The following is a 19,643-nucleotide window of genomic DNA, read 5'->3' as shown; positions in this document are numbered from 1 at the left end:
TCTAAATCAGTAATTGTTTAGTAAACTGTCAGAAACATTAACTTGCTTGACCACTGTTTGTTAGACGGAATACTTCCTATTGTGAACTTCACCGGACGGATGTTGCTCTCCGGTTTCGTGATGAAACAACGTACGTGTGGTTGAATTTATTCCGCCACTGTGTGACTGTTGTCTGTTTGTTGTCTCTGCCTTATTGTACTGTATATGACAGAGGCGTATGAACAAATGGGTTAATTGCCCAAACAATGCAGTTATCACAACAGGTTGCAATGTGGCTTTTTTCCTGGCTTGGCTTCCCCAGTGAATTTACCCACGCACCACTACTGCACAATACAACACATCACCTACACAACAAAATAACCTTTACTGAGCTATAAAGTAGTATAAAGTCTGATTTCGAATTGTGATAAAACAGTTATCGTGATGCAGTTATCACTGAATTTTCATGCTACAATATCCCATTATACTACAAACCCAACAGCGTATCACACTGGCCACTGCTGAGGTCGACAATGTCTTGCTGATATTGAGTTTGATATTGATTCAATCTGAAACCTGATCTCTGTCTCATCTTAGTAATATTCTATTTGTCGAGACCGTGTTGGGATCAGATGATCTTATTCACTCTGGAGAGGAGCAAGGTCATTTTGACCTCACACTGCAACAATTCACCACCCTCTTTCTGCCACTTATCTCGCCCTCTCTTCTCGCAACCTCCACCCGCGCCTTCTCTCTCTCTCGCTCTCTCCACCAGCCTCTCTCTCTCTAGCTCTCTCTCCACCAGCCTCTCTCTCTCTAGCTCTCTCTCCACCAGCCTCTCTCTCTCTAGCTCTCTCTCCACCAGCCTCTCTCTCTCTAGCTCTCTCTCCACCAGCCTCTCTCTCTCTAGCTCTCTCTCCACCAGCCTCTCTCTCTCTAGCTCTCTCTCCACCAGCCTCTCTCTCTCTAGCTCTCTCTCCACCAGCCTCTCTCTCTCTAGCTCTCTCTCCACCAGCCTCTCTCTCTCTAGCTCTCTCTCCACCAGCCTCTCTCTCTCTAGCTCTCTCTCCACCAGCCTCTCTCTCTCTAGCTCTCTCTCCACCAGCCTCTCTCTCTCTAGCTCTCTCTCCACCAGCCTCTCTCTCTCTAGCTCTCTCTCCACCAGCCTCTCTCTCTCTAGCTCTCTCCACCAGCCTCTCTCTCTCTAGCTCTCTCTCCACCAGCCTCTCTCTCTCTAGCTCTCTCTCCACCAGCCTCTCTCTCTCTAGCTCTCTCTCCACCAGCCTCTCTCTCTCTAGCTCTCTCCACCAGCCTCTCTCTCTCTAGCTCTCTCTCCACCAGCCTCTCTCTCTCTAGCTCTCTCTCCACCAGCCTCTCTCTCTCTAGCTCTCTCTCCACCAGCCTCTCTCTCTCTAGCTCTCTCTCCACCAGCCTCTCTCTCTCTAGCTCTCTCTCCACCAGCCTCTCTCTCTCTAGCTCTCTCTCCACCAGCCTCTCTCTCTCTAGCTCTCTCTCCACCAGCCTCTCTCTCTCTAGCTCTCTCTCCACCAGCCTCTCTCTCTCTAGCTCTCTCTCCACCAGCCTCTCTCTCTCTAGCTCTCTCTCCACCAGCCTCTCTCTCTCTAGCTCTCTCTCCACCAGCCTCTCTCTCTCTAGCTCTCTCTCCACCAGCCTCTCTCTCTCTAGCTCTCTCTCCACCAGCCTCTCTCTCTCTAGCTCTCTCCACCAGCCTCTCTCTCTCTAGCTCTCTCTCCACCAGCCTCTCTCTCTCTAGCTCTCTCTCCACCAGCCTCTCTCTCTCTAGCTCTCTCTCCACCAGCCTCTCTCTCTCTAGCTCTCTCCACCAGCCTCTCTCTCTCTAGCTCTCTCTCCACCAGCCTCTCTCTCTCTAGCTCTCTCTCCACCAGCCTCTCTCTCTCTAGCTCTCTCTCCACCAGCCTCTCTCTCTCTAGCTCTCTCTCCACCAGCCTCTCTCTCTCCGCTGTCCTGAACAACAGTGGACAAGAGGACATTTTATTATCACCTTTCATACAGTACTTGCAACCCACAGTGTTTTACTGTAACCCTCCATCTGCCTGCTACCTCTGCCTCAGCACAAATACTCTCTGATTCTGTGCCAATTACCCTACCTTTCCACAGCGAACAACTTGAGGCAGAGTCAGCCAGGAGCAAGAGCAGCTATACTGAACAAAAATATAAACAAAACATGCAACAATTTCAAAGATTTTACTGAGTTACAGTTCATATTAGGAAATCAGTCAATTGAAATAAATAAATGAGGCCCTAATCTATGGATTTCAAATGACTGGGCAGGGGTGAGGCTATGGGTGGGCCTTGGAGGGCATAGGCCCACCCACTTGGCAGCCAGGCCCACTGACTGGGGAGCCAGGCCCTACCAATCAGAATGAGTGTTCCCCCCACAAAAGGGCAGAAATACTCCTCAACACCCTGAAACATGGGACCAACACTTTACATGTTGCATTATATTTTTGTTCAGTGTCAATCTGAAAGGTAATTTAGGCTTGTGAAAATAAATAAATCATACACACAAATGCATGTGCTCACGCAGCTAAGGTGTTATAGAATCAAATGGAAATTCACAGTGGATGACTCTGTGGTACTGGAGTTGATTACTGGCCCACTTTGGCCCCCACTTTGGCTGTTTTCCAGCCCTTGAGATGGTCTCTATGAGTCCCTGAACTAATGATTTTGTGCTCCCGAGTGGCGCAGTGGTCTAAGGCACTGCATCTCAGTGCTAGAGGTGTCATTACAGACACCCTGGTTTGAATCCAGGCTGCATCACAACCGGCTGTTGGGATATGGGGTATGAGGATGGGTTTGGGGTAAATAGCTAGGGATGGGCTGGGTTAACCTAGAAGGCTGGGACGGGGGTATAAGGTTGAGGCTGAACATTGATCCATCAACAGAGAAAGTGCTGATATTTAGAGCCAGTCCCACTGGCCCCAGCACTTACAGCTCAGCCCAGCCAGCCCACAGCTTAATCAATACTGAGAGGCTGTCAGAGAAAGGAGAGGAGAGAATGGAGAGGAGGAGAGGAAAGAAGGAGGGAGGAGAGAAGAGAGAATGGAGAGGAGGAGGGGAGGAGAGAATAGAGAAGAAGAGAAGAGAGAATGGAGAGGAGGAGGGGAGGAGAGAATAGAGAAGAAGAGAAGAGAGAATGGAGAGTAGAAAAGAGGAGAGGAATAATACCTAGATGACTTTATCCAGCCTACAGATCCCTACAGTATGTGAGAGATAACAGGGCTTCATTCTGGGTGGAGGTAATAGCCCACTGGGAAAAAACTGGTTGAATCAATGTTGTTTCCATGTATTTATTAACAAAATAATTTGATGTGAAATCTGATTGAATTTGCCAAAAGTCATCAACCTAAGGGAAATGTTTTTCAACCAACTTTTAACCTAAATCCAATGATACGGTGCAATTTTTGGTTGATTTCACATTGAATTCATGTTAGTTGAACATCTATTTTGTAAATCCAAAATAGATGTTGAACTGTCTGTGCCCAGTGGGAGGTTAACACTGCTGCTCTCTGTCTGTCAGCAGCCTGGGCTCTTTAAAGCAGCCGACTCCGCAGGGACCCCACCACCCTACCTCCTGGCACTCTGCCACCCCAGCTCTGATTCCCCTAGTGCCCCTAGACCCCCCCCTGTCATTTCTACCCTCTAACCCAATTCACTCTCTCGTTCCCTTCCTATCTACCCACAATCCTTTCCCCAATCTCTCTATCTTCCCCAACCCACTTCTCTCTCTCTCTGCCTCTCTTCCATAAACCCCCTTTTCCTTTCCTTACCCACCTTTTACCCTCTCCTCCTCTCTCTACTCTCTTCTCCAGCTGTGATATATGTTGTTGTCTCCAATGGAACAGTGGAGCCCAGCCAACAACCCCCTCACTCCCCAATGACCAGCCCCAGTTCTGCGAACTCTGTGGACAGTCAGTATCATGATGTATCAGAGGCATCCAGGCTGTGGTATGCCGTCCAAGGGGTCAGGTTGCAGAGTTAGGTAACACAGCCCTGTTTGCCCACTGTTGCTTATATGAAACCGCTGTGCATATGGAGTGCTGTGAAAAAGTACTTCCCCCCCTTTCTGATTGTATCTATTTTTGCATATTTTTGATACTGAATGTTATCAGATCTTCAACCTAAATCTAATATTAGATCAAATGAACCTGAAATACCAAAATAAACTAAATTGATACTTATTTCATTTAATTGATAAACAAAGTTATGCAACACCCAATTCTCCTGTGTGAAAAAGTAATTGCCCCCTAACACTCAATAACTGGTTGTACCACCTTTAGCTGCAATGACTCCAACCAGACACTTCCTGTAGTTGTTGATCAGTGTCTCACGACGCTGTGGAGGGATTTTGGCCCACTCTTCCATGCAGGACTGCTGTAACTCAGCGACATCTGTGGGTTTTCAAGCAGGAACTGCTTGTTTCAAGTCCTGCCACAACATCTCAATTGGGATTAGGGGTCATGGGTTCCATTATGCCTGGCGAAAACCAAACACTGGATTCTACAGTAAAACCCTCATACCAACATTCAAGCGTAGTGGTGGTAGTGTGATGGTTTGGGGATGCTTTGCTGCCTCAGGACCTGGATGACTTGCCTTAATAGAAGGAACCATACATTCTGCTCTGTATCAGAGAATTCTACAGGAGAATGTCAGTCCTCAAATCAAATTTTATTTGTCACATGCGCAGAATACAACAGGTGTAGATCTTACAGTGAAATGCTTACTTATAAGCCCTTAACCAACAATGCAGTTTTAAGAAAAAAATCAAAATAATTAAGGAATAACAATAAAATAACCGGAGTGGGGCTGTATACGGGGGTTCCGGTACAGATTCAATGTGTTGGGGCACCGGTTAGTCAAGGTCATTGAGGTAATATGTACATATAGGTAGAGGTAAAGTGACTATGGATGGATAATAAACAGAGACTAGCAGCAGTGTAAAAATGGGGGGTGGGGACAATGCAACTAGTCCGGGTAGCCATTTGCTTAACTTTTCATGAGTCTTATGGCTTGGGGGTAGAAGCTGTTAAGGAGCCTTTTTTGACGTGAACTTGGAACTCTGGTACCACTTGCCGTGCGGTAGCAGAGAAAACAGTCTATGACTAGGGTGGCTGGAGTCCTTGGCCATTTTTTGGGCCTTCCTCTGACACTGCCTGCTTTAGAGGTCCTGGATGGCAGGAAGCTTGGCCCCAGTGATGTATTGGGCTGTACGCACTACCCTCTGTAATGGCCGAGCAGTTGCCATACCAGGCGATGATGCAACCAGTCAGGATGCTCTTGATTGTGCAGCTGTAGAACCTTTAAGGATCTGAGGACCCATGCCAAATATTTGCAGTATCCTGAGGGGGAATAGGAGTTGTCGTGCCCTCTTCACGACTGTCTTGGTGTGTTGGGACCAGGATAGTTTGTTGGTGATGTGGACACCAAGGAACTTGAAGCTCTCAACCTGCTCCACTACAGCCCCGTAGATGAGAATGGGGACGTGCTCAGTCCTCCTTTATCTGTAGTCCCCAATCATCTCCTTTGTCTTGATCACGTTGAGGGAGAGGTTGTTATCCTTGCACCACACTGCCAGTTCTCTGACCTCCTCCCTATAGGCTGTCTCATCGTTGTCAGTGATCAGGCCTACCACTGATGTGTCATCCAGAAAACTTAATGATGGTGTTGGAGTCGTGCTTGGCCATGCAGTCATGGGTGAATAGGGAGTACAGGAGGGGACTGAGCACGCACCCCTGAGGGGCCCCTGTGTTGAGGATCAGCGTTTCAGATGAATTGTTAACTACCCTTACAGCCCGTCAGGATGTCCAGGATCCAGTTGCAGAGGGAGGTGTTTAGTCACAAGGTCCTTAGCTTAGTGATGAGCTTTGAGTGCACTATGGTGTTGAACGCTGAGCTGTAGTCAATGAATAGCATTCTCAAGTACGTGTTCATTTTGTCAAGGTGGGAAAGGGCAGTGTGGAGTGCAATAGAGATTGCATCATCTGTGGATCTGTTCTGGTGCTATGCAAATTGGAGTGGGTATAGGGTTTCTGGGATAATGGTGTTGATGTGAGCCATGACCAGCCTTTCAAAACACTTCATGGCTACAGACGTGAGTGCTATGGGTCGGTAGTCATTTAGGCAGGTTACCTTGGCTAAATTACTACCGGACCATCTGTGAGCTGAAGCTGAAGCGTAGCTGGGTCATGCAGCAAGACAATGATCCAAAACACACAATCAAGTCTATACGAAAATGTCTAAAAAGCTAAATATTCATATTTTTGGAATGGCCAAGTCAATGTCCAGACCTAATCCCAATTAAGATGTTGTGGTAGGACTTGAAACAAGCAGTTCCTGCTTGAAAACCCACAGATGTCGCTGAGTTACAGCAGTTCTGCAAAATCCCTCCACAGCGTCGTGAGACACTGATCAACAACTACAGGAAGTGTCTGGTTGGAGTCATTGCAGCTAAAGGTGGCACAACCAGTTATTGAGTGTTAGGGGGCAATTACTTTTTCACACAGGGGAATTGGGTGTTCCATAACTTTGTTTATGAAATAAATTAAATATGTAATTGTGTTATTTGTTCACTCAGGTTTCCTTTATCTAATATTAGGTTTTGGTTGAAAATATGATAATGTTCAGTATCAAAAATATGTAAAAGTTGAGAAAATTAGAAAGGGGGCAAATACTTTTTTACAGCACTGTATGTACAGTCAGGAAATGGAACCCAGTGGCATACAACACCAACGCAACGTCGATGACTGTGCAGTGACACCAAAGGTCAGAACACCTATGACATCACAGGCAGTATCTCTGATGGCACACAGCAGTTGTAAAGGCAGTCATTGTTGTTCTCCCCCTTAGACGAGGAGGAGCATGGATAGGACCAAGATGCGGATTGAGGGAAATAAGCCATCTTTTAATGAAAAACAGCAAACAAGACACTACAAACAACAAACGTGACTAACCTTCAACTGTCCTGTGAGGACACAGGAACAAACACCCACAAAACACCAGTGAAACCCTGGCTGCCTTTGTATGACTCTCAATTAGAGACAAACAATACACACCTGTCTCTAATTGAGAATCATACCAGGCCGAACACAAAACCCCACATAGAAATACAAACATAGACAAACCCACCCAACTCACGCCCTGACCAACTAAAATGAATACAAAACAAAGGAAAACAGGTCAGGAACGTGACAGCAGTGTTTCTCCTAGATTTTATTTCTCCTATTGCTGGCTGCAAAAAATAACATTTTAAATTGAAACTGATTCTGAATGCTTTTAGGCAGACAGCCACTGAGCTTGGAGGGGAAGGGGATCCGCCTCAGTAATGGAGGCGGCAGGTAGCCTAGTGGTTAGAGTATTGGGCAAGTAACCGAAAGGTTGCTTGATCGAATCCCTGAGCTGACAAGGTAAAAATCTGTTGTTCTGCCCCTGAACAAGGTAGTTAACACAGGCTGTCTATATAAATAAGAATTTTTTCTTAACTGACTTGCCTGGTTAAATACATTTAAAAAAATGTAGGTCAATATTGCATCACAGCAACTCAGATGATGACAGTGACCTCCAATACTGATGAGTGCAAACAGAATGCTCCGGAAAGTTCTAAATCCTCCTATGGACGCGGAGTCAAATATTAGCTAGGGCCTTTAGCCACACAATAGCAGGCTAACCCGCTAAAGCCTTCAAACAATCAGCCAGTCAATGATTGACAGGATATAGCATTGTTAGCAGGCTACTGCACATTTAAATGTGGGATTTGGATGGATGGAAAATCCACGTCACTTCAGAGCATGTTTTAGAATTACATTTGGGAGGGTGTTGTTGCACAAAGAAAAAGGTACCACTCCAGAAATGACAAAACAATTAAGACAGCTAACCCAAGGTGAGAGGGGTTCATATGGGCACACAACCCAAACCAGGACTACACAAAACAACACAACCAACACAACATAGTCATCTCCACTGTGCTGAGTAGAGAGACATCCCATCCACCGTGTTGGTTGTGTTGTTTTGTGTACACCTGATTTGTGTTGTGTGCCCATATGAACCCCTCTCACCTTGGGTTAGCTGTCTTAATTGTTTTGTCATTTCTGGAGTGGTACACTCCACCACTCATATTGATTAATCGCTGAAACCTGGCCTCTATCTCATCTCGTATACATACTGTACCAGTCAAAAGTTTGGACACACCTACTCATTCAAGGGTTTTCCTTTATTTTTACTATTTTATACATTGTAGAATAATAGTGAAGACATTAAAACTATGAAGTAACACATATGGAATCATGTAGTAACCAAAAAAAGTGTTAAACAAATCAAAATATGTATTAATGTATTAATACAACTGTATTAATATAAAATAACATAATTGACCAATATTTTTGAACATACGATATAGCTCAGTGTTTGAATTATTTATTTTATACAGTCATTTTTGCTCATCTTTATCAAGGGTGTCAATAATTTCAGATCCCACTGTATGTACCAGATTATCCATTCTGGAGAGGAGCAGGGAGTTCCAATGTGGGACGGTGCTGCACTGCACTCTAACCTGGCTTGGTCTCAATAAACTAAACAAGCACTGCACTCTAACCTGGCTTGGTCTCAATAAACTAAACAAGCTTCCTTTCCTTGTGCCCATTCCTCAATGATCTCTGATCTGGCAGAAAATGTAAGTTTAAAGCAAATATTTCGTGGAAATAAGGAAAGCACGTGAAGGGAGGGAGGTGATGAGAGGCAGTCATGAAAGAGACATCCATGTTGTCATTCATGATAGTGTGTGTGACAAGAGCTGAGCAGATCAATTAAATGACTGTTAGCACCATACAGATTATACCTTTATTTTCTTCTGTGGATAACATTCCCAGATTAAAATGAGAGAGACAGCTGGATTTACCAGATTATGAGGCTAAATCAGATCCACAGGCGACCAAGCCCACACTCTGGTTTCACACTGGCTCCTGTAGAAACCCGACAACTGGATGTGGTTGACCGAAAATGGCCTCCCTTGGGCAGAAAGGGCTTGGCTGTTGTGAGGCCTTTGTGTTGATTGTGTTTTCCTGTTTACGGTTTCCTATATTTTTAGATTGCTTGTCTGTTTTTGAGGCACTGAGGCTGAAGCCATGTCTCGCCTTGCTGTTGTTTATTGGTCATCTGCACATCATCCGATGCCACAGTGTAAGGCAGACAGAAAGACGGATGAGAGACAGATAGCTAGGATAAATTCCAAAAAGCAACAGACAAACAAGTTACCACACATATTTACACTATCTAACCTGTGAATGTCAATAAACTGTGTCTAACACTATCTGGGGTGGGGAGTTGTCCCTTTCTACTGGAAGCATCCCCTCCTTCCAGACTAACAGAAAAACAACCACTGCACCAGTCTTGACCTTTGACATTCCTAGGAATGTAAACACAAAAATCACATCCAACGAAGAACAAATCTGTGACCTGTCCTCTCAATGACCTACAGTAACCAGTGGTGGAAAACGTTCTCAATTGTGACACTGGAGTAAAAGTAAAAAGTAGAAGTAGATGCTATACCGTGAATCAAATACCTTCTTTTTTGGGCACACCAACACTCAGACATAATTTACAAATGCAGAATTTGTGTTTAGTAAGTCCGCCAGATCAGAGACAGTAGGGATGACAACGTGTTATATTGATAGGTCTGTGACTTGGACCATATTGCCGTCCTGCATGGGCATTCAAAAATGTAACGAGTAGTTTTGGATGTCAGGCAAAATGTATGGGAGTAAAAAGTAGAAATTTTATTTAGGAATGTAGTGGAGTAAAAGTAAAACATTTCAAAAATATGAATAAATAAAGTACAAATAGCCCAAAAAACGACAGTACTTTAGTAGTACTTCCAAATATTTTTACCACTGACAGTAAGTGTCCATTTCAGAGGACCATTTCTGGACACTGTGTCTTGAGGCATGGGGTTGAAAGACAGTACTGAACCAATGACGTTTATAAACCATGGTTTGTTGATGCAAAATTTTGGCCATTGAAAGGCTTTAAAGCCATGAGTCGGCCATATTGGCACTCCCCAGTAGGAGCTGTCCTACTAATTAATGAAATTCTATAGTATTTAAATTAAATGATTCAAGTATTTAAGTATTGTTGTTGTTGTTGTAGTGGGGACAGTAACATTACTAATCTCTCAAAATTATACTTTAAGGAAAATTATTTAATATATATATATATTTTTAAATGTTTTATTTTTTTAATGTTCTTTTTTAATGTTTAGCACACATAATATAATTGAAATGTATGCATTAAGGTGGCTGTAATAAAATACAGTGGCAAGAAAAAGTATGTGAACCCTTTGGAATTACCTGGATTTCTGCATAAATTGGTCATAACAATTGATCTGAACTTCATCTAAGTCACCACAATAAACAAACACAGTCTGCTTAAACCAATAACACACATTATTGTATTTCTCTTGTCTATATTGAACACAACATTTAAACATTCAGGTTGGAAAAAGAATAGGTTGGGAAATGTATGTGAAGGGTAGGTTGGAAAAATGATGTGAACCCCTAGGATAATGACTTCTCCAAAAGCTAATTGGAGTCAGGAGTCAACTAACCTGGAGTCAATCAATGAGAATGGAGATTTTAGTTAGAGCTGCCCTGCCCCATAAAAAACACTCACAACATTTGAGTTTGCTATTCACAAGAAGCATTGCCTGATGTGAACCACGAGTCTACAATACGTAAAACACTAAACAAGAATGGTGTTCATGGGAGGACACCATGGAAGAAGCCACTGCTGTCCAAAAAAAACATTGCTGCACGTCTGAAGTATTCAAAAAGAGCACCTGGATGTTCCACAGTGCTACTGGTAAAATATTCTGTGGACAGATGAAACTAAAGTTGTGTTGTTTGGAAGGAAGGAACACACAACACTATGTGTGGATAAAAAACGGCACACCAACATCAAAACCTCATCCCAACTGTAAAGTATGGTGGAGGCAGCATCAAAACCTCATCCCAACTGTAAAGTATGGTGGAGGGAGCATCAAAACCTCATCCCAACTGTAAAGTATGGTGGAGGGAGCATCAAAACCTCATCCCAACTGTAAAGTATGGTGGAGGGAGCATCAAAACCTCATCCCAACTGTAAAGTATGGCGGAGGGAGCATCAAAACCTCATCCCAACTGTAAAGTATGGTTTGGGGCTGCTTTGCTACCTCAGGGCCTGGACAGCTTGCTATCATCGACGGAAAAATGAGATCCCAAGTTTATCAAGACATTTTGCAGGAGAATGTAAGGCTATCTGTCCGCCAATTGAAGCTCAACAGAAGTTAGGTGATGCAACAGGACAACAACCCAAAAGACAGAAGTAAATCAACAACAGAATGGTTTCAACAGAAGAAAATACACCTTCTGGAGTGGACCAGTCAGAGTCCTGACCTCAACCCGATTGAGATGCTGTGACATGACCTCAAGAGAGCGGTTCACACCAGACATCCCAAGAATATTGCTGAACTGAAACAGTTTTGTAAAGAGGAATGGTCCAAAACTCCTGCTGACCGTTGTGCAGGTCTGATCCGCAACTACAGAAAACATTTGGTTGAGGTTATTGCTGCCAAAGGAGGGTGGACCTGTTATTAAATCCAAGGGTTCACATACTTTTTCCAACCTGCACTGTGAATGTTTACACTATGTTCAATAAAGACATGAACAATTATAATTGTTTGTGTGTTATTAGTTTAAGCAGACTGTGTGTGTCTATTGTTGTGACTTAGATGAAGATCAGATTAAATTTGATGACCAATTTATGCAGAAAACCAGGTTATTCTAAAGGGTTCACATAGTTTTTCTTCCCACTGTAAATGTGGCAAAAACGAATGTAGACATTAATAAATGTATTTCTACAGCTTCTAAAATATTTTTTAGATGAAGATCAGATTAAATTTGATGACCAATTTATGCAGAAAACCAGGTTATTCTAAAGGGTTCACATAGTTTTTCTTCCCACTGTAAATGTGGCAAAAACGAATGTAGACATTGATAAATGTATTTCTACAGCTTCTAAAATATTTTTTTGCAACGGTGGGGGAGTGCCAAGATGGAGGCATGGTGGCTTCAACACAGCGCCCACTACCAATCATCTAGTGTATATATAAATCAGTCCCTTCCTTTTCCATACTGTCCTGTGTTGTCTATCCTGGGCAACTCTGGCGGATTCGGGCCAGAGACAGGGTGTGTGTGCATATGTTTGTGTGTTTGTGTGTAAAGGGGGAAACTAAGTGAAGTTAACCTCTTGGAACTATAGGGGGTGCTGTTCCGCATTAGCATATTTGTGTCTCCAAATTAAACTGCCTCGTGCTAAATTCTTGATCGTACAATATGCATATTATTGTTATTATTGGATAGAAAACACCTTCTAGTTTCTATAGAAGTTGAAATTTTGTCTCTGAGTTGTACAGAACAATTTCTACAGCACTTTTCATGACAGGGTTCAGATTTCAATTTTTTTTACCTCTGATCTGGGGTCTGTTTTTAAGGCGACAGTGAATGCTATGAAGAAACCGACACTGCCTACGTCTTCCTCTGGGTGTCTGTACGTCATCACGCTTTCAATGGAATCGATGGGATATTCACAGCCAGTATAAAAGACCAAAATGTATAGAGACCGCCCTTTCTCGTCGTGCGCCTGAAGCGTGAAGGGCATCGGACCTGCCTCGTTCCAAATCGTTTTCTAACCAGCAATATTTCTCCGGTCATGTTTTCACTCGTTTTAGGTGTTAAAAACATCAAAATGTAGTTAATTTGAACCGTTTTATAGCAATTTATATCCGTTTAGTGCGATTTTAGAGGAATTTATTTGTTGTGCACTCTGAAACTTTGGACACGTTTTGGGGTGTCGGTCGTTGGTGGTGGACATTTCGAAGGACAGAGGACATCTATCGACCAAAAGACGTTTATAACATAGAAAGGATACATTGCCCAAGAATCTGATGGAAGAACAGCTCAAAGTAAGCAATATTTAATATGATAAATCGTGTTTCTGTCGAAATATTTTAAACGCACATTTCGCCATTTTGTTTGGTATAGCTTCACTTGGCGAACCCTGTATTGAAAAGTAAGGATAATTTTAAAAATGTAAATCAGCGGTTGCATTAAGAACTAATTTGTCTTTCGATTCCTGTAAACCCTGTATTTTTTAGTCAAGTATATGATTAGCTATTAATTAAACCAGATCACTCTGAAAGATGGCGACCGACATTTTCAGGCTTGTTTTGCTACTATTTTCATTGTGTAACCACGGTTTTGTATGGCTAAATATGCACCTTTTCGAACAAACTGTATATGTATATTGTAAAATGATGTTACAGGAGTGTCATCGGAAGAATTCTGAGAAGGTTAGTGAAAAAATTAATATCTTTTGGCGATGTTGACTTTTATCGCTCACTTTGGCTAGAATCAATGCTGGGCTGCTATGTGCTATGTGCTACGCTAATATAACGATTTATTGTGTTTTCGCTGTAAGACACTTAGAAAATCTGAAATATTGTCTGTATTCACAGGATCTGTGTCTTTCGATTCGTGTATGCTGTGTATTTTTACGAAATGTTTGATGATTAGTAGTTAGGTAAACACGTTGCTCATTGTAATTATTCTAGTCCATTTGTGACGGTGGGTGCAATTGTAACCTATGGCAGCTACCTGAAATATGCACTTTTTTCTAACAAAACCTATCCCATACCATAAATATGTTATCAGACTGTCATCTAATGAGTTTTTTTGTTGGTTAGGGGCTATAAATATCTTAGTTTAGCCGAATTGGTGATGGCTACTGGTGTTGGTGGACAAATAAAAGATGGTGGATTATGCTAATGTGTTTTTAGGTAATAGATGTACATCTTTACATATTGTGTCTTCCCTGTAAAACATTTTAAAAATCGGAAATGGTGGCTTTATTCACAAGATCTGTATCTTTCATCTGGTGTCTTGGACTTGTGATTTAATGATATTTAGATGCTACTATCTACTTGTGAAGCTATGCTAGCTATGCTAAACAGTGTGTGGGGGGTGGGGGGTGCTCCCGGATCCGGGTTTCTGAGGCAGTAGAAGTTAAAGAGGCGGGTCACATTTCACACAGACATTGTAGAGAACGCTGTTGAGAACGTGTACATGCATCACCCTGGGCAACCATTACCTTACTCCAGCAGCTGAGCCAAGGGGCAACACACACACACACTGAGGGGCTGAGATATTTTGCATCTACCATACATCTGAGTCAGAGCCAGCTTGCTTAATCAGAAAGAACATATCTGAGAGAGAGAGAGAGAGAGAGAGATGTAATTGCCGCCTGCAAGGGCAGAAGGGGATTAGCTGAGTTAGCTGAGTTAGCAGTTAGCAGTGTCAAGGGAGGGGAATTAGAATGCGATAGAATCTACTAGACAAGCTTCTCGAACCATTCACTATACTGACAACATTGTCATTATTATGTCTCTTCACACAGGGAATGATATAACTTTCTCTTATCTTTATCATCACAGCTGTTGTTATTGACTCTGACATCAACAATTGCTTAGATGAATCAGCATGATATGAACGAATTAGAAAATGAGAGAGGTAGACAGACAAGGAGAGAGAGAACTTCTGAAGTGAACAATTCCTGAGCGCTAGTTGAACAATTCCTGAGTGAACAATTCCTGATTAGAGGGCATGACATGGGTAACGGCATGAGAGTGCAGGCTTTAAACCACAGTAAGGCACTAATCTGTCCTTATAACAACAGCTATAACACTAGAACCACTCCCACCTCACAGGTAAGCACTTTCTTTCTCTTCACCCTCTTTCTCTCTCTCTCTCTCTCTCTCTCTTTCTCTCTCTCTCTCTCTCTCTCTCTCTCTCTCTCTCTCTCTCTCTCTCTCTCTCTCTCTCTCTGTCTCTGTGTGTTCATTCCACTCCCTACTTACCCCTCTCCTCTCCTTCTCCCTCCCTCCTTCCCCCTCTCAGCCTTCCCTCTCTCTCTCTCTCTCTGTCCAGAGTTCCTGGGGTACACCATGTTGGCATCAAAATGGGCAGTCAGAGCCAGCGCTTGGTCTCCCAGCAACCAGGCACCTCCAGCTTTATCTGTAGCAGAGGCTGACCTTAAAGAAATATATGACCTGTCAGGCGCCCAGGACTGTATTTTTACACTGTACACACTTGTACGCAAGTGTTCACACACACATATGTACCAACAACAACATCCACACCATGTTCACACACACACACACACACACACACACACACACACACACACACACACACACACACACACACACACACACACACACACACACACACACACACACACACACACACACACACACACACACACACGTACCAACAATAACACCCACACCCAGTTTACACCAGGCAAGTCAACAGGAAAGTGGGAAGGAGAGTAATTATAAGTTAGTTTAATTGTTTTCCCTGTGGCTCTCAGAACCCAGCGGTTCTGTTGTTGGTCTCCTTTGGGTTACAGTCAGCTACAGTGGCTGAAATTAACACTGTACTTTACAGCTGCATGCACATACTATCCTCTGCTCCACTCTATGTGTTATTCTATTCTGTTCTGCTATATTATTTTTTATCAGAACCATGAGGATCTACCTATGTGTTTGAGTCTCTGTCTCAGCAGTATTCACAGATATGTCAGATAAATCAACAGACAAGTCTGTATTAAACGGCCCAGCTGTCCTCTCTACCTCCTCAACCTCCCCTCCCCCTTCCAAGAACAGACTGTGTTCCAACATGTGCCAGATGGGGGGTGAAGGGGTCATATGTTACGTAGATACCCCGATGGTCTCCGATAACCTCCCATTCTGTCCATCATCAGAGCTGAGCTGTCACATTGGCTGGCAGGAAAGTGATTGACAGGTGCCCGGCCAATTTGACTCGAACCAACCAGTTCATTCAAACATGCCCAAGACCAGCCCCTTAGTAGTCATCACTCATCATCACACAATGACAGCAGCTTAGGCCAAACATTGCAATGCTATTTAGTTTAGGTTTAGTTATGCATACTAATATAATAATATATGTGACTAAATCAATCAGACAGGCAACAGTGTCTATTCCACTTCCTCCCTCCCTTGTGTCAGTGAAAAGCATGAGTAACAACCGGACTGTAGCAATAGGCTGAACACTGGGCCCTTATTGTCTTAATAGGACTGGGCCTGTAGTGAGTACTAGATTGTGGATGAGGTAGCATAAGCACATTACAGTACAGTTCCTGACACAGGGACTAGTGTTGTCTATAGCCTACAGGTGGAACAGAACTATGTCTCAACACTCTGTTTCTTAGTCCATACTGCAGATTGAATCAGTTTTTGTCTGACCATGTGATCTGTCACATCAGAAATAAATTGGTGTGAATCAAAACAGGGTAGACTAATCAGAATCCTTGGGACAACCCTACCCTAAACCCTAACCGTTTGAAATGTCTTCTTCAATGGGGTGGCGTCGGAGTTAGGTCGTCCCAAGCATCCCAATTAGCAATAAACATCAAAATAGTCTCTCCTCACCTGAACGATGTCTAGCACCATACCCGCCGCCACCGTCCCGAACCCGGCCAGCAGGAACGGTAAGACCACCTGGAGGCCAATAGAGAAGGAGGTCTCCTTCAATGGCGCCGGTGGCTCTGGGCTCTGGTCAGTGCTTATGTCGTCACTCTCATTGCTCTGGCTGGCGTTCTCCAGGAGAGCGTCCTCCTCGCGCTGGCCCTTGGCATTCGCCCTACAGTCTATCACCACTATCTCCCGCTCCTCATCTCCTGGTTCACCAGACCTGTCCGCGACGGATGTCACCTCCGTGAGCTCGTACTCGCCCCTCTCCTCAGGTCTCATCTCTTCGGGGTCCTCGGTGAGGATGGCTGGGTGAACGGAGCCGTTGGAGTGGAGGTATGCTGGTGGCACCACCTCCTTCTTCATCTCTATCGCCCCGGATGACATGTCAGTGTCCGACGGTTTGTCTTGCTCTTTCGACCAAAGTACCATGCGGAAGCTTTTGGGGACAGTAGACTGAATGAGAAATATAGGCTATGGCCAAAAGGTGTGGGACGTTTAATTGAGTTTAGATTTCCCTTGATCGGTTTTTAATAACCTGATCTCACAACATAATTTATCCCATTAAAAAATGCTGGTGAGTGGCACTCAGGTGTGGTCACGAACGCGAAATTATATGGTAATAAAAAAACGATTCAAGGGCGCAACTAGGCTACTCTTGCGTCTGCAAAGGCAGGTGTGAGTCGCCGCTCTCCCCCAGGCGTGCGTACCCTCTTGCCGGTGCTTCGGGAGAAGCTCGAGTATGTTCTCCATTCACTGCGTGCTCAAGGTAGACAGATGGATAGAAGAATGAAACATATATTTTCCAAAAAAGATATCAAAAACAAACAAACAAACAAATTGTTATCTGGTCAATGTTCTCTGATAGCATAATCTGGTCAATAACGTCTGGTAGCCAAAGGGTATTAAAAAGTTGGTCTTAAAAAGTAAATGAAGTAGCCTAGGTCCAGTAGTTATTTTCAGAAAGTCATCCAAGAGCGCAGTCCAGTCCTGCACGCACTCTGACAGTCCTCTCAGACTAGCTCGCGCCAGTCGGTGTCCGGGGCTGGGAAGGTCTCACCTTACACCACGTGGTTATTTTATGAGGAGTATTTAAAGATCTGCAGCACGGATAGGGTTACTGAACTGCGGAAAAGTACTTATCCTCCAGCGCTCTGGCCACGGTTCTCCTAAAAGAGAAGAGATTAAGAATAACGTTTATGCATAGGCTACATGCTCTGTCTCTTTCACATGAAATATTAGCTTTACAAAATTGATTCAAACTGTTTTATTGGCTTTTGTGGCCATTTGCCTTTAAATGGCATTATTGCGCGCAACTGTCTACAATGGAATGGACATGGCAATACTGAATTTATTTGGTAGGCACTGGTGAGGTATTTAAAAATACAATTTTAGTCTGTTTGCCTATGTTATCCTCAAACTGCTGATATCCATATCAATAGGTCTACATTGTTACCTAATTCCACAGCGGCATAATTTCTTGACATGATCATGATCTATGGATGAACAGAACCCTTAGACACTTAGGCTCTAGCCCACCTAAATCAGCCTTTACTTTCAGCTGTCTACTTCAAGATGAGCTTACTAAGGGTCGGCTAACCGTTAAAAGCGGTGTTTTGTGCCAACAACTCTCCATGCTTTACACTCTTGTTTGGCGTTATGAAGAGGGGTTGCCTATAGGAACGTTTACAAACGGGTATATATATATATATATATATACAGGATACAGCGCCAAACATGTAATTTCCTCTGACCGGCTATAAATAATCTGCCTTCAGTCAAGGTGTACATCCTCTAACGCTGATTCTCTCCCAGCATGTTATGACATCCGTAGAGGATACGCTGAAACGTCAGTGCGCATTTGGTTTCCCCCCTGGTCCTGGAACAATCCTTTGCTCTGTTTAGTAGTCAAGACCAATACCCCGCAGCCCAACATGGCAAAGGCGTAAATTAGTACAAGCTTGGTCGTAGCTGAATAGGGGGAACCCTCCTGTTTTAGTAATAATTCCAACACGATCGCTGTATTAAATGACAGATCATGTGGATTTTTTCTCTCCAAGTGTAGCCAGCCCAGTTATGTATAATGAAATAGTTCAAGCAACTGGCTTGACAGATAAACTAGCCTTAACGTAACGCTAACATGAGGCAGGAAATATTCTCTGAAGTGGCCATGACAACAACAAAAAATATTCCCTTACCGATATTAAACATTTATTCACACACACACAGAGAGAGAGGGAGCGATAGAGAGAGAGAGAGATAGGAAGTGCAGTGAGTAATAAAACATGAAAATAGTCTATGCTCAGCATCCCCCATCCAATAGGTCTGGATCGGTACCAGCACATCAGGTATAACAGACAGTTCTTTACCTAAAACGCGTAGGTCCACAGAGGAGACGAGAGAACTCAAAACAGAAGCAGAACAGAGGGCACTGCTGAACGCCACACAACGGTTGTCTCATATCCTGCACTCGGTTATAATGTGTGCTGCAGCCTGTGTGGGCGCAGGTGTGCATGCCTTATGTACGGTAACGGCCCGTACCAGGCTTAATCGTTAACCTCGAGTGGTTAAGGCTGTCACTTTCCGACCGTCACATTGTTCCATTCAGAAGAACCATGCGAGCCGCTACATGCGCATCTCCAGTATAAACCACATCCTGGCATAGGAAGTCACAAGGCGGGTCCACCAGAGATGACGTGAGCACGTGTGCGTGAGAGCCCCTTCATGTTTCTCCCTGTTTTTAAATTAATGTTTATATTTTCTCCATGAATGGTTGAGCCACGTCTCTGTCCGATAAGCACATAGTGATTTGATCTATCCCTGCCAATAACACCCATGGAGCGAAGAGTTGGGATGGTTATAGACTGGATTTGTCATTGTAACTGAAGGGGACTTTCAGATAACCCATTCACCAACACATCCTTATATAACTGGATTGGTCATCACCCCACCATGCTCATTCAGAAGTACACATAAACAATGCAGGATTAGGATGATATTCTAATATCCTTATAGTTCACTAGTAGAGATCATAGATGATAGCACAGGG

At 43.6% G+C, this 19,643-nt stretch overlaps 1 protein-coding gene across 1 annotated transcript in view; it reads right to left on the bottom strand.

Moving 5' to 3' along the window:
• The window catches only part of LOC129849354 (solute carrier family 41 member 1), a 35,368-nt gene extending 16,094 nt beyond the window's left edge, over window positions 1-19,274 (bottom strand). Inside the window, exons 1-2 of the mRNA XM_055916266.1 lie at window positions 18,964-19,274; window positions 16,556-17,763 (exon numbers count right to left, since the gene is read on the bottom strand). Of these exons, the coding sequence (XP_055772241.1) occupies window positions 16,556-17,026 (471 nt within the window). The 5' untranslated portion in view covers window positions 17,027-17,763; window positions 18,964-19,274. The remainder of the gene's footprint in view (window positions 1-16,555; window positions 17,764-18,963) is intronic.
• Between the last annotated feature and the right edge of the window lie 369 nt (window positions 19,275-19,643).

The sequence above is a fragment of the Salvelinus fontinalis genome, chromosome 3 (genome assembly GCF_029448725.1).
Source record: "Salvelinus fontinalis isolate EN_2023a chromosome 3, ASM2944872v1, whole genome shotgun sequence".
NCBI classification, from domain to species: domain Eukaryota; kingdom Metazoa; phylum Chordata; class Actinopteri; order Salmoniformes; family Salmonidae; genus Salvelinus; species Salvelinus fontinalis.
Note: the sequence above shows the minus strand (reverse complement) of the source record. Positions and strands in the feature narration are given on the sequence as shown.